Consider the following 15267-nt stretch of genomic DNA (forward strand, 5'->3'; position numbering starts at 1 on the left):
GGTTAACTTACCAGAATCAATTTGAGAGAGGATGTTAACGTACACAATTTAGGAATTTATACAATTTAGGACTGTTAATATTAGTTGTACAGATTACATTACCATGTATAGAGGCTGAATATTAAGGATCAGTTAGACTCCATATAGCATATTATCTACTTCCTTGTATAGTTTGGGATTACATGGAATGAAAGGTGGCTTTTCCAGAAAACCTTCTTGGTATTTTCAAGTTTCCCTAGCATTTTGACATAAATAGCTTGGATACTCAAGAAAACAACTACTCTGGCAACAAACTCACTTTTTTTCTATAACACGAAACCTTCCAAAGCAAGGCCCTTTGAACCCAACCCTAAGTAGTAAACCCTGGATACACATCCTCATCCACCAAAAATGTATATTAGGTAATTCAGGGAACTTCTAGTTCCAAATCAATTTCAGGATGTTTGAGTCTAACAACTCATCTTATGCTCACCCTTTGGCCACTAAACCAAGAATTTTCCGAGACGCATTTAAAACAAGGAATAGATGAAGTGGTTTAATAAGAAAATGGCTCCCCATTAAACATTTCAAAATAATGCAGCCTTCATTTCAAGCAATCATGGTGTTATGTGCACATATCAAGAAAGACACAAAAATTGATCAAATTTAAACCGGGATGACAAGAAATTAATTCATATTGCACCATATGCCAATGTAAATCAACACAACATTCAACAAAGAAGCCCATTCTATGGATTGTCATGAAAAGCATGACCAGTTTCCAGAAGACTACAACACAAACTCAACTATTCAACACCCAACCTCATTCAAAAAAAAAAAAAATAAGCCCAATACCATTCAAACCAAATCAAAATGTTCCATGAAGCTTCAAACATCTCATATCAAAAGAAGTAAAGAAACTGTTAACAAATCACTAGAAGACATTGGCATGACCCCAGCTACTGGAATATATGGAAGTCAATTATAGATTCAGGAAATGGTTGTGGCAGTACCAACAAGAAAGGGGGCCCTATGGAAGTCAGTTATAAATTCGATGTTTGGGGAGTCTTGGAGAGAATGGTGCTCAAATATGGTACGTAGACCATATGAAGTGGGCTTGTGGAAGCACAATAGAAAAGGGTGGGAGACTTTCCTAAGTCATGCACGTATTGAAGTAAGTGATGGGTCTCAAGTCAAATTTTGGCATGACAAATTGTGTGGTGAACAAAGCCTCAAAGAAACATTCCCTGGAATATTTTTTACCTTGTCTGGGCAAAGGATGCTTCAGTAGCTGATCCCTTGTTATTCTCTTGTGGCTCCCCTCAATGAAATTTAGACTTCATTAGGGTAGCACAAGATTGGGAGTTGGAGGTTATCACCGAGCTCTTTGCCTTACCATATTCCACCAGGGTGACTGAGGGCACCATAGATAAGATCAGTTGAACCAACTCTAAGAAAGGTAGATTCATAGTTAGATCATTCTACCAAGTTCTAACTAGCCAAGATATGACACCTTTTCCATGGAGGAATATATGGAAGACAAAAGCCCTCTAAAAGCAACTTTTGTTTTTTTGGACATCCTCGCTAGACAAGATTCTTACTACAAACAATTTGAGGAAACGTAGAGTAATGGTGTTGGACTGGTGCTGCATATGTAAGAAGAATTGGAAATCAATGGATCACCTGCTTCTACATTGTGAGGTGGCCAGGACCTTGTGGGATGGTTTTTTTGCGAGATGGTTTTTTTGTGGGAATAGGACTATTCTGGGGGTCATGCCCCATAGGTTGGTGGATTTTCTAACAAACTGGAGATGACTCCAAGGTAATCATTAGCAATATGGAAGATGACCTATATATGTATGTGTTGGTGCATTTGGCAAGAGCAAAATGATAGAAGCTTCGAGGATCGCGAGAGACCAATGGATGAGCTTAAAGTTCTCTTCTTTAAAACCTTGTTCTTATGGGCAGGGGATCCTTGATTTAAATGGTCTAAATGCCCATGATTTTCTACTTTCCGTTGTAAACCCTAGTTAGGTAATTTCTCATATATACTTCCTGTATACTTGGGCTATGCCACCTATTCTTATGAATAAAATTCTTGATTACCTATAAACAAAAATAACTCCAACTACCATTCCTAAAACATGGGCTTTCGTGAGATTCTCCAAGGTATAATTACCCAATTGTGATTCTAATATTGGTTTTAGAAGGCACATGATTAGGAGGTTGGTGTCCTTGCTGAATTCTTTAACTTGTTATACACCATTGGAACTGATGATACAGTAGTGGATAAGTTTGTTTGGTCTCCTTCTAGTAAAGGAAAATTTTTTGTACGCTCTTTCTATGAGGTTCTCACTACTCAAGCTAGTAATCACTTTCTTTGGAAGAGCATTTGGAGTAAAGCACCTCTTAAGGTAGCATTTTTTGTTTAGACTGCATCCTTAGGGAAGATCCTGACCATTGGCAACCTAAGAAAATGTGGGTTTATCCTTATTGATTGGTGTTGTATGTGCATAAATAGTAGCAAAACAGTAGATCATTTACTTCTATATTGTGAGTTTGCAAGGGCTTCATGGAATTACTTTTTCAGCAAAATAGGATTAACATGAGTTACGCCAAGGAGGGTGGTTGTGTTAGGGACCCCGGTCTTGTCCCTAACACTAAAGTCCACTAACTTGCCTTGGTGAAGATGATGACCAAGTGATCTTGCTATCTTGCTTGGCTTTCACCAAAGGAATGGTGTTTGAGTAATGGAATGATGAAGATGATGCACTTGGGTATGCTAAGTGTTTAAGCTAAGGCAAATCAATGTGGGTGGCTAGACTTGTTTTTGAGTGAGGTGCCAAGATGATGGAGGCTAGGGTTGAATGGAAGAGATGAGGTTAGGGTTTGTTCTTGGAGAGTGGCGCCAAGTTGATGGAGTGGGAGTGTTCTAATAGTTGATTAGGGTTGTTTGATGCAATGGGGATGGCTTGGGGGTTGCCCTTGATGTTTGGGACACTTGGATGGTGATTAGGGTAGGAATGGTGAAGTGTAGCTAGGGTTTTGTGAGGTGGTTAGGGTAGATTTCGAGATTTGGATGAGCTAACTTAGGGTTGGAGTTTAGGATGATGCTAGGGTTTGGGAATGAGATGGAAGAGTGAGGCTAGGATTTGGCGGCTAAGGAACAACTAGGGTTGCCGAATTGGTGTGGTGGAATTAGGGTTGGCGAGTTGGAGGGAGTTGGCTAGGGTTGGGCAATTTGAAAATAGATATGGAAAGATTGTATGATGGTGAGAGTCTTTGAGGGAAGAGGGAAGTTTGAATTTGAATTAAGATGACAAGTCAATAGTTGACTTAGAGAGATTGTAGGAAGAGTGATTTAAGGAATTGAAGAGGATTTGCAATTCCTTAAATTAAGGGATTTGAATTTGAATTTGAATATGGTAAGAGGATGGAGAGATTTTAGGGGTGTGATTGGGATGAATCAACTTTCCTAAAATTAAGGAAGTTGACTCAAGAGGGACTCTTGATGGATGGCTAGGTCAATGGCTGATAGAGGCAAGACTCCTACAAGGAAATAATCACCTTATGGAGTCTTGAGGTGGACGGCTAGGTCAATGGTTATTTGAGTGATGAAGACCAATTATAGGAATGTGAATTATTATGGAAAGTAGGGCAACACTAGGGTTGGTCGAGTATGGTAAGTGAGGAATATGGCTAGAGTTTGATGGGAGATGGTGGCTAGGTATTTCGGCTAGGACAAGTTGGATGATGGGAAAGCTTTATGTAAAATGTGTCAATTTATAGAAAGGATGACAAACAAGATGGTGGTTGAGTATGTAATATGGAATGGACCAAATGAGCAATGGAATGGATGAACACCAAAAACAAATGAAGAACACGATGAACAAATGATAAATAATCAAGAACAAAGTAAACAAAAGATAACCACTTCAACTATGATTCACGAATTGCACATAGATGAAATAAACCTCTTTATTGATGAACTTGAAAATAACAAAGAGAACAACTTGGATTCACGAATCGCACCAAGTTGCAACAACAAGATAGATTGAACCACACATATTCACGAATTGCAAGATATGATCCTCTCTCAAGGGATTCACGTATTGCACCCCAAAGAGCCCAAGTGTCTTGGCACCGAATGGTGATCTTAAGAACAAGATAGTCTACCCACTAGGAAATTTGTCAAAAGATGTAAATGCAAAACTTAAGAGTCCTATTTATAAGGATTACAACTTGGAAACCCCCAATAGGTCCCTTGAAAAATAAATAATTAAATAAAAATAAATAATAAAAAATAACATTGTTGGCATGGGCCAAGTTGACCCATGGCATGCATGGGCCCATGGGTGGGCTAGGCTGGCCCATGGCATGGGCCATGGGCATGGCTGACATGGTTATTGGCTTGGCCATGGGCCACAAAGCATGGGGTCCTACCAGGTCGATCTACTAGCTAGTTGGAGAGGGATCAAGGGAATATTCCAGATTGCAGCTGTGTGGAAGATGTGTCTCATTTGTCTACTTTTGTGCATTTGGAGGGAAAGGAATGACCGAAATTTTGAGGATCGAGAGCACTCCTTGGAAGAGTTTAAGAGTTTTTTCTAGAAGACTTTATTTATGTGGGCCATTGTTATAGATTCTAATGGTCTCAACTTTCATGATTTCATTGTATCCGTTTCTAGCTCCTAACTAGGTGTAATCACATGTATACTTCTCGTGTACTAGGGCTATGACTATTTCAATATCAATAAAATTTCTTACTTATCAAAAAAAAAAAAAAAATATTGGTTTTAGGGTTCATAGAGGAAAAAAAAGAGGATTAAAAAGGCAAAGGAGAAAGGGACACGAAAGAACTAAAGTGATTATCCTCACCCCGACCCTTTTTCTTTTTTATTGTTTATATGATAAGCATTATATCCACAAATTCACAGCTGAAGGTTTGAATAACAGTTAAATACATCGTACATGGTAGAGACAATACTCCACACTTGGTAGGATTGAAGTCTAGACTTCCTGTTAAATAAAATCTTTATTAATTTTTATTTGCTAAATTTGATGACTTAAATAAGCTTAATAATTGAGAAAATCCATGAGATGTTATCTGTACAATTATAAAAATCCTGAGATGTAACTATGTAACATTTGTCCATGCACAACAAAGTATTAATCTGCACCCATGTCAGATTTACAGTTCATTAACCCCCCACCCCCCCCCCCCCCCCAAAAAAAAAAAAAAAAAGTGAAAGAAAGTCAGTTTTGCTCTTAAAATGCACCATTGTTTTGATAATAATCAAATGGAAGTAAAAGGAAGCATTATACTTTAGTATTACAGCTTTCTTATTTAACCAAATTTATTGTGCACAAATCATTGACAGCAAGAGAAACTTACTTTGCTACCTGACGCAATGTTCTTAAGGCAGGCGCATATAGGTCATTACATATGCAAATTACCTACAAAGACAGCCCATCATAATGATATTTGCAACAAAAATTTAATAAATGATGTATAACCACCGCAAACTCACAGGTCTTGATAGTGATGCCGTTTTACGTCCCTTCTTTGAGGATTTCTTTCCTAATTGTTCTTCTTTAGCAACATTTTCCTTCCCCATATCAGACTTCTTTTCAGCAGACACCTACATGAACAAAACTTAATTAGATTATAGATCAGAATTATAGAGTAAGACATGTAGATGAACCAGTAACCTAATATGTAAGGGTTTTGGTTCCATGCCCGTTAGAACTGAAACGACTAATTACAAGACAAGAGAAAGATCCAGTTCAACCCCAGATTTTACTAATCTCAAAGATCATAACACTAGAAATGACTATAAAAGAAGAAAAGCAATTCTAGAAAGGGACTTGAATCAAAATTGATGGATGGGACTTCTTAAATTCACAGATTCACCAGCCGAAACTTGACAGCCTAAGTTAAGAGTATAAGCTAATAAGGTATTATCGGGATTTCCAAGCTTAAACATTTACATCGTGAGAATATTTTTTTGGAATAACAATTTTGTACAATTTACTCATGGCAGACTTGGTATAATACAATGTAGCGGTGGTCAAGCAACACAAAAACCATTTATGTTCCTAGCTGTGTTGGTAATGGTAAATGAAGCATGGAGAAACAGTAATCCCCATAGTATGCAATAAAGAAAAAAAAAAAACACGTTTCTCAAAAACGAGAAATTGAATAAGGTGTCGTTTGGATTCGAAGATGAGTTAAGATGAGTTGAGATGGGTTATGAATAGTAGTGAGATGGATTGTGAATAATAGTGAGATTTGTGAGTTAAAGTTGCTGAATAGTAGTGAAATGAATTAAGATGAGTTGAGATGAGTTATGAATACAAACGAGGCCTAAGATTAATTACATATGACTAAACAAGTGAATGCATGGTCCTAGACTCCTAGTACACACTTTTTAAAAGAAATTATCTCTAACAATAGAAACCCATATGAATTACCATCTTTAAAAGAACTTCCACAGCACCCTTGCCATCATTGAGAGCTCCATCTATTTCATCAATCACCTACAGAAAACACAGACAACTATCTCATCAGAACTCATATACTAACAGAACCAAAATGTAGATATATTGCCAAATAAAGACTAACCAAACACTTCGGCCTTGAGTCGGCCATAACAGAGTTCATCTGGACCACATCAAGAATTTTAGCTTCCATTGTAGATGATGACCGATCATCACTAGCATTAACCTACATAGCACAAAACTTCTACCATAACATTAGAAAACTTGGAGAAAGCTACAAAGGTTGCAAAATGAACCTCTAAAATACAAGATCCTTAATTAATTACAAGAGAAGTGCTACAAATACAGAGATTCCACGAAAGTAAACTCACAAACTGACGTGGCTTCATGTGATCCGTTAAATCTACTTTACAATAAAAATAACTTTACAATATGATGAACCACTTCAAGCCATGTTAGTTTGAGATTTACTTTTGTGTAATCCTTTTGTGGCTAAAGTATTTCTCTAATTACAAATATTAAAAAAATGGTTTGAATGAAAAATAGAAGACAAATAAAGTATACGTAAAATACACTTTCCACCCTCCAACTAAGAGGTGCTTTACACTGTGCATCCCAGAATATCAAAACTAACAAACTGTACCCTGAAACCTAAAAGAAATTAAAAATATAAAGATAATAATTTGAATGAAAAAAATATAAGGCAAATAAAGTTTGGGGAAAAGACACTTCCCACCATCCAACAAACAGGTGTTTTACCCTTTACCCCCAGGATACAAAAACTTACACCCTAAACCACTGAACTACCAAAAAGATGCAATATAACTCTGTTAAAAGCCGGCCGTCAAAATTGTGCCACACCACCTACTGTCACCTATTTTCCATCCATCTTAAGGTCATAATTGAATGACTCTCCTAGTTGTCAGTTTTTTATAGTTGGAGAGCACAATGTGCTAGTTTTAGTAGCTTGAAATGCGAAGTGTAAGACATCAGTTACTTGGAGAGCAGAAAGTGTATTTTCCCAACAAAGTTGTAGACCTAACAATTTGATTCCGTCTTACACAATAATGCTGAGAGCATAATATGAGACACTTAAAACAATGAAATCTTATATGCATAGAAGGAACTATCAATTATAAAATCTAAATATTTTATTTAACAACAATTACAAAATAACCATTAATGTAACAAAGTAAAAGATGTTAAATTCACCACAGCAAGGCAGATGATGTTACTTATGGCAAGCAGATGAAGGTACTTGTCTCAACATATTCAGACAACGAATGATTTGGCCTAAGTACTCTTAAATATGTACATATGCAAGAGTAAAAGGTAAGAACAAAACCTCCACCGCATGATACCCACAATGCTTAGCAGCTATATGTGCAAGTGTAGTCTTTCCAAGTCCGGGGGACCACAAAGTAAAAGAATCTGCAATGGTCATATATTCAGATGCTACTTGGCTTTCAATACGTAAAGTTGACAGCTTTTGGAATATTTAAAAAGTTCTTATGCTACTGCATATGAACAAATGAATGAGGGTGAAAGAAATCATGACAATAAATGCAAGCACAAGAACTGACAAGAAAGTTACCAATCAACTAGCACCTTTTAACAATCCGCATGGATAGATACAAAAGAAAACCAAACCAAACAGGAATTGATTTAATAGCACCCCCAACAGCATCCATGATAAGTTAATGGGTAGAGAGATACTCTACAACATAATTTCAAAGACTCCAAAAGGCAAATATATCACCCTACAGAGTAATTTCAAAGAATCCAAAAGCAAAAATGTTTCCTTTAGAATGAGTTTGCTACATACTAGCAAGGTATTTCATCACACATGTATATCCCAAAGCTTCTAACATTAAAATTAGTATGATGGGAAAAAAGATGTAAATTTAAGTCGTCGAATCAAAAGAGTATTAGTAGCTCTTCAATTGAAGGGGAAAAAATATATATCAGACACATATCAGAACTCAACATTTCAACCACATGCACCAACAAACAGTGGCTTGTACTGAGCAAACTCATTCAAGGCCCAAAGACTTCTTATTAGATGGCTACATGTGGAATACTTCAATACTTCATCTTCACTGGAAAAAATTGATTGGTCGAGAGGAAGTAATTGTAGCACATTGTCCAAATATATTTGAGTGCAGATTGACAAGACATTTAAGCTTCTCCACTATCATATATTTGTTAGTAAAAACCCTTTTTATTTCTTTTCATAAATACATATGGGTAAATCTATTTTGGCCTTGGGTAGTTGCTCATAAAGAGCATACACCAGAATCACAGAAATGCGAACAGGTCTACCAGGCAATCCCAAAATACTTCGTGAGAAAAGGCCAAAAAAAACAAAATTTAATTGGCACTGGGTGTCCGAGAAGAAAGTCCCAACTAATTTCGAGGGTGAGCAGGCCCTTGGCAAGGAGTTTTCTGCAAATGCACCTCTAAGTCTAAGGTTTAAATCATCTTGAGTGCAAACAATTTCTAGGGCCATTGGATTAAGGGAACTTTCCCTTGAATTTCTACAGGTTTTTTGGGTTTTTTTTTTTTTTTTTTTTTTTTTTTTTTTTTTTTTTTTTTTTGAGAAACGGCCAGAAAAAGTTAAGAACAACAATAGATTAACCGTTTTCCAATTGAAATCTTTAAAAGAAATGCATATTTTTAGGATTTTCTGGAATTCTTTAAGAGAGAAGGAGAAAGAAAACGAAATATATCTGCCAGTAAAAAAAATAATTAAACCCTTTTCATTTCTACCTTCTGTTCTGGCGGGCCAGTTAGCCTTGACTTCTTATTCCATGAGTCTTGAAGACCTTGCAAATTGCTATTCTCATTCTCCAAATGGTTTGAATTTCTAAATCTTTCATTATGCCATTTGGGTCCTCTGTTCTTCCTCAGAAAATTTGAATTAAGATGCTTTTGATGTTGAGCCATAGAAGAATGTCTTCTCAAAGCAGACAAAACCTCATCTGATGTACTCCTAATTTCAGACCCAAAAACATAAGAATCCCACTGTTTAAGCCACAAGAGGACCTGAAGTAGGAAAACTATCAAGAGTTAGCAATGGGGATAATAGTCAAAGGAAACATCATACTTATAAAATAAATCTTTTTCCAGAAGATTTTACTTTTAGAAAAATTAAATGTGATATATTTACCTCTCGATTTGTCTGTTCATCACTGAGAAGCTCAGGAAATGAACTTGGAGAATATTTATCTACCCAAAGTTGTTCATGCACCACAGGTCTTTCAGGAAGAGTTATATCAGTCTGGCCTTCAGAACTTGCTAGCAAAGCCTTCAGTGGTACAACAAGAAGTTACAAGAAACTTCCTAATGCATAAGGTATTATGAATAGAAAATCTCATAATACAAAATAGTAACAGCTCATTTAACATCTCATGCCACAAGGAATTATCAGTTTAATCTTCACTTTAGCTTATAGGGCAACGTGGACAGATCAGATAGAATTTCAGAATAACTTTTCCCACCCTGAAAGTTGTTACTACACGATCAAAACTTTGCCCTTAAGGATCTATATCTCCAAAAACATGTGGTTTTTATAGACCCCCATTGACAAGTACGGTGCTAATCAAGCTGCTAGGATGTAGTGAACTTGCTCTGCCAGGCCCTCATAAATAAGGTTGCACGCATCTCTCATGTTTTTTTTTTATACAATGGGGGTGGGGGTTTCAAACCCAAGGTTTTCATTTAGAGAACCGGGTCATATGCCATCAAGCCATCAGGCTCTTGGCACATCTCTCATGTTAGATGATAAGATGAAGTGTCACCCCTATGAACAATGCTGAATCATTTCTAACATGATTTTGTGAAGTGATGACACAGATTGTAGTAAATCTGGAAATCTGTTAAACTTGGTAGCCTTGTTACATATGGTTCCAAAACTAGAGTTTTTACAAATCTGAAGTACGCCTGAGCCAAATTCCTTCTTTCATACACATCCATGTTTACATTTTCTAAGGAAAAAAAAAACTAGGGAAGGAGAGAGAACTGGCATACCATTAAGGCTTCGTTTGTTTTCGCAGATGAGATGAGATGGGATGAGATTAGTTGAGATAAAAATTGAATAAAATATTGTTAAAATATATTTTTTTAATATTATTTTTATTTTGGGATTTGAAAAAGTTGAATTGTCTATTTTATTTTGTGTCAGAATTTGAAAAAGTTGTAATGATTAGATTAGATGAGATGAGATGAGATGAAACGAAAAGTTTTATGAAAGTGAACGAGGCCTAAGTTTCGTTACAAATCTCAGTTCATTGGAATGCTATAGAGTTTGTAACTACTTGTCTACGAGCTTTTTTTTCAATAAGTAAAAACACTAAATGCTAAATTAGGAAGGAATTACAGAAGATTTAGATCAATAGTTGAGAATTTAATTTCACCACAGACCTAGATGACTCTAATCTTTCAAAACCATGGGCCTTGCATTGGCACCTCAACTGAAAATAAATTATAGACTATGATGCTTACCTTAGTAAAAGCCTCTTGCTCAACTCTTTGCAATAAAAAATCGACAGGTTCCAAAATAAGACCTGCAAATTGGTTAGACCTCAAACCATTAACAGCCATGAAACCATAATCGATCCAAGAAAACTTAATGGTACTGCAAATTCACCCTGATACTATAAAAGGTGACAAATTTCTTTTTGATCAGATAAAAGGTGACAAGTTTCATGATGATATCATGTGTACCAAAGATATGTTTTTTTTTTCTTTTTTTTTTATAGGTGTGAGCCAAAGATAAGTAAGAAAAATGGATAGGGTTCTGGCGGATAAACTCTAAGCTTTTACTTCCCCATGAGCAAGTGCAGTATCAATCTAGACATGCCCACATAAGTAAGGATATGCTTAAAATCTACATATTTATCCTGAAATACAGGTTTCCATTACTAGAGCATGTGAAAAGGGAAATATCGTAGATATATGACAGCATAATGCACATGATATACATCACTCAATACACCACCTTTATATGATAGAAATTGAAAGTGCAATACCCACACCACAAGTGGCCATATAGTTTACTTTACTGTTCAATAAGCCATCGGTCACTTGGCAGGTTTTATGGACGAGGCCTCAAATGCTCCCTAAAACTAATATTCCCACGTACCATACATAAAAACTCAATGTCGCCACATTTCCCACTAAGCATGTCTTAGTCCGATGAAATGAATGAAGACCATAGCTAGAGTTAGTTTTGGAATTTTGGGGTGGCGAGAATTAACACCTTGTGGTCTCTACGTGAAGGCTCAATATAACATAATGAAACGCTACGTTAACTCAAAAGTTTAACCTGCATCAGCAATGCTCACCATCCAAAACCTTCGCCCAACAATAGGTGGAGCTAACATGAGAATGTCTTCACTCAACTATAGGAGCGACTGACTAACAAACACATTGTATTAATGAGCAGTCACTCGCTCTTCTACAGAAACTACAAAGAATCGTATAGTAATCTATCACACAATGGACTCATTTTTTAGATTTAGATTTAGATTTTTTTATAGGTAAAATAAAGTTTTATTAAGGAAAGAACTAAGCATAGCCCAAGTACACAAGACAGAACACCAAGATACAATTAAGAGCTAGAGATGGATACAAAGAAATCATGAAAATTGGCCCCATTGAAAACAATAGCCGAGGCCCAAAGGTATAAGGAATGGAAAAAGAAACATCTAAGGTCTCCCAAAGATCATTCCGATCTTTAAAACTCCAGCCGTTCCTTTCAAGACAAATACACAACGTGAGACATAGGGGAATCATGTTCCACACAGCCTTGATGTGGGGGATGCCTTGAGGAGTTATCCAACAAGCAAAGAGATCCACCACCCTTCTAGGCATCACCCATACAATTCCAATTTTGTTAAAAATCTCATCCCATAAAGTCCTTGCCACTTCTCAATGAAGTAAAAGGTGGTCCAAAGTTTCACTACACTTTAGATTTAGATTATTAAGAATTGAAGTTAACATTATCATAAGTTTCTTTGTGAGGACTCAACACAATATGTTGAGACGGTTAACCTAAAAACTTAGATTACATAATTTGCACGTGCAATGCTTACCATTAGAACCCTTACAAGAACTAACCTAAGAGACCCCTCCTACTATGGAAGTCGTTAACAAACCTGCACAATCATGTTATCTCAGTACTATGAGAGTTTTTACATAAATATAGGTCGAAGTAACATGGAATAACTATCACCTACTGGAGGAGCCATCAACAATGCGTATAGTCACATTAAAAATTGACTATAGTTACATAAGTTTTTTTTTTTCGTATCAAAAAATTAATGCCATTTTGTTGTAATAAGCACCATACTCTGATACCAGTTTGCTGTAATTGGGAACTAGGAGAAGAACCACTTACAACAATAGAACAGGAATCCCCATGCAAGACAACTAGATTTTAATGTGGGCTGGCCAATTTCATGCAACACAGATCAAAATGGTAGATGATATGGATTGCAAACACTCTCTTCATCCCTCACAACAAATCCCACCAAGAACTTTCTTTTAGCCACATAATTCCTTGTATGGAAGAACCACCTTTAGCCAAATCCTCCATTCGGGTCAAAACTACCTACCTTTAACAACAGTGCCTATTTTGAAGTCTTAATTATGATTCATGACTTTTCTCCTGCCAATCTGGAATCATTGATCCACCCTATACAAGAGTTTTTTTTTTTTTTTTTTTTTGGGTAATTCATAAGAGATTTATTACCAAGAATAGGCATACCTACATACACTAACTATAAATGACAGAAAAGACTAAAGTAAATCCAGAAATTCTTCACCATTCATTACAATAGCCTTAGCCCACAAACATAAAGTACTAAAGAAAAATTCCCTATACAGAAGTTATTTGAAGAATAGAATTTGAGGCAATTCAGATGGTTAAAAGCTAAAATTTTCATTTACATGAATTGTTGTAGGTCTCTTTTGTATACAACTTGTGTATGGGATTGCTACGATTGTCGTTTTCATTAATAAAATTCTCATTTGCTTATCAATAAAGAAAAATAGTTAGAAGCTTGTTGGCCAAACCGCTAGAGCTTTTTTTTTAATAAGTTAAAATATTATATATATTAATAGGAGTAACCAAGTACACTAGATGTATACAAGAAAACACCTAGCTCATACTACAGAGCTCCTAATGACCAAAAAGCCCATGAAAATTAGAAATCTATCCAAAATACACCAAACCCGAATTGGAATAGAACACACATCCACAACCCCAACTCCTTGTTTTCCATAAGACTAATACTCCATCAAAACTCCCTCTACGAGGACGTCTTCATAATGCCCTCCATTTAGTCTTCCCTTGACTTGAGCTACCTCCCTTAGAGTCGTAGTTGATTGCCCAAGAAAGACGTTTTAACTCTCTGCTTTTCTTAAAACTTGATTTGGTTTCAAGCGAGTGGCCCGCCTCAATCGCAGTAAGTAGTGCTTTAAATTGGTCTTCACATCCTCCATATGAAAGCCCCACAATATGCTGAATCTCCTTAACTTTATGCAGAACTCAATCCGATGGTGAACCCGCTATATTGTTTATCGGAAGAAGAGAAACCAAGGGAACAACATTATCCCCAAATACAGTTCCCAACTGCACTCCCAACCCTAGACATTCCTCCCCACAAGGCACCAATGACAGACCCATAATTTCCTCCTGCCATATCCTGCATTCAAATCCCGAACCTCCTCAACAGCTATAATGTTGTTGTCCATTATTGTTGTCATCATTAAGAGCTCGTTTGTTTTCGCATATGAGATGAGATGAATTGAGATTAAAGTTAAGAAGTTGAATAAAGTATTGTTCGAATATATTTTTTAATATCATTTTTGTTTTGGGATTTGAAAAAATTGAATTGTTTATTTTATGTTGTATTGGAAGTTGAAAAAATTGTAATGATTAAATGAGATGTTTTTTGAAAACAAACGAGGCCTAAAGGTTCCTTCACCTCTACCATAGGTGTCGTCGTTCCATCGACGAGGACATTGCTTGTGGGTCGATCTTTTATGTGCCACTTTGTCAGACCCTACTGCTCCCTCAGGAGGCATAGAACAGGGTGGGAGAAGCACTACCTTCTGTTACCCCATTTTTATCTTCGAAAGAGGCTCGTCTACTTCTTCCAAAGTACTCAAAACCCTGAAAGGATCCCCCCCATCTTCAACTGAAAGTGAACCTAGGAAAAAGGTACCAACCCCATTTGCAACTGGTGACTAAGGGCAGTCAAAAGGCAAGTTGTCGATGTCTTGAGTGATACAGGTGTGAACAGTGATGCAGTCGTCCGACAAACCTATTTGTGACGGCGTCGAAGTGCCCTTTGCCAGCGCACTTGAGGTCTGCAAACCTGTAGGATCTACCCCAGCCTCCTTCATCCATTTTCGACCCACCATCCAAACCCATGACCAGCTCCAGCCCCTTATCCACTTTAATCATAAGATCTCTCGCATACTCTATAACTCCCGTCAATTGAGCTCTGACAACCCACAAGACCCCCTTCCACTTCTCCCAATGTCACCTAACAGCCTTTGTCTCCTACAAGTGCCTTCCATTTTCCTTCCGTTGCGAAGCTATTCTCTAGGGGTGAAAAAAAAAAACGAAGAACCGGTAAACCGGACCAAACCTGTGAGTTAGGTCCGGTTCTGAATCAATTTGGTCTGCTACCGATTCTATTTTTTTCAAAACCGGTCAAAATCAATCCAATTCCGATTTTCCTTTTTCTACTACCAGATCGGACCAGTTCATATAAA

At 36.8% G+C, this 15267-nt stretch overlaps 1 protein-coding gene across 1 annotated transcript in view; it reads right to left on the bottom strand.

The window, feature by feature from the left end:
• Positions 1-15267, bottom strand: part of LOC121252524 (chromosome transmission fidelity protein 18 homolog) — a 44814-nt gene that overhangs the window by 25582 nt on the left and 3965 nt on the right. The window contains 9 exon segments of the mRNA XM_041152224.1: positions 5375-5436; positions 5511-5621; positions 6454-6519; positions 6605-6706; positions 7826-7893; positions 7896-7911; positions 9250-9525; positions 9650-9787; positions 10984-11045. Of these exon segments, the coding sequence (XP_041008158.1) occupies positions 5375-5436; positions 5511-5621; positions 6454-6519; positions 6605-6706; positions 7826-7893; positions 7896-7911; positions 9250-9525; positions 9650-9787; positions 10984-11045 (901 nt within the window).

Source organism: Juglans microcarpa x Juglans regia, chromosome 1D, assembly GCF_004785595.1.
Source record: "Juglans microcarpa x Juglans regia isolate MS1-56 chromosome 1D, Jm3101_v1.0, whole genome shotgun sequence".
Classification (NCBI taxonomy): Eukaryota; Viridiplantae; Streptophyta; class Magnoliopsida; order Fagales; family Juglandaceae; genus Juglans; species Juglans microcarpa x Juglans regia.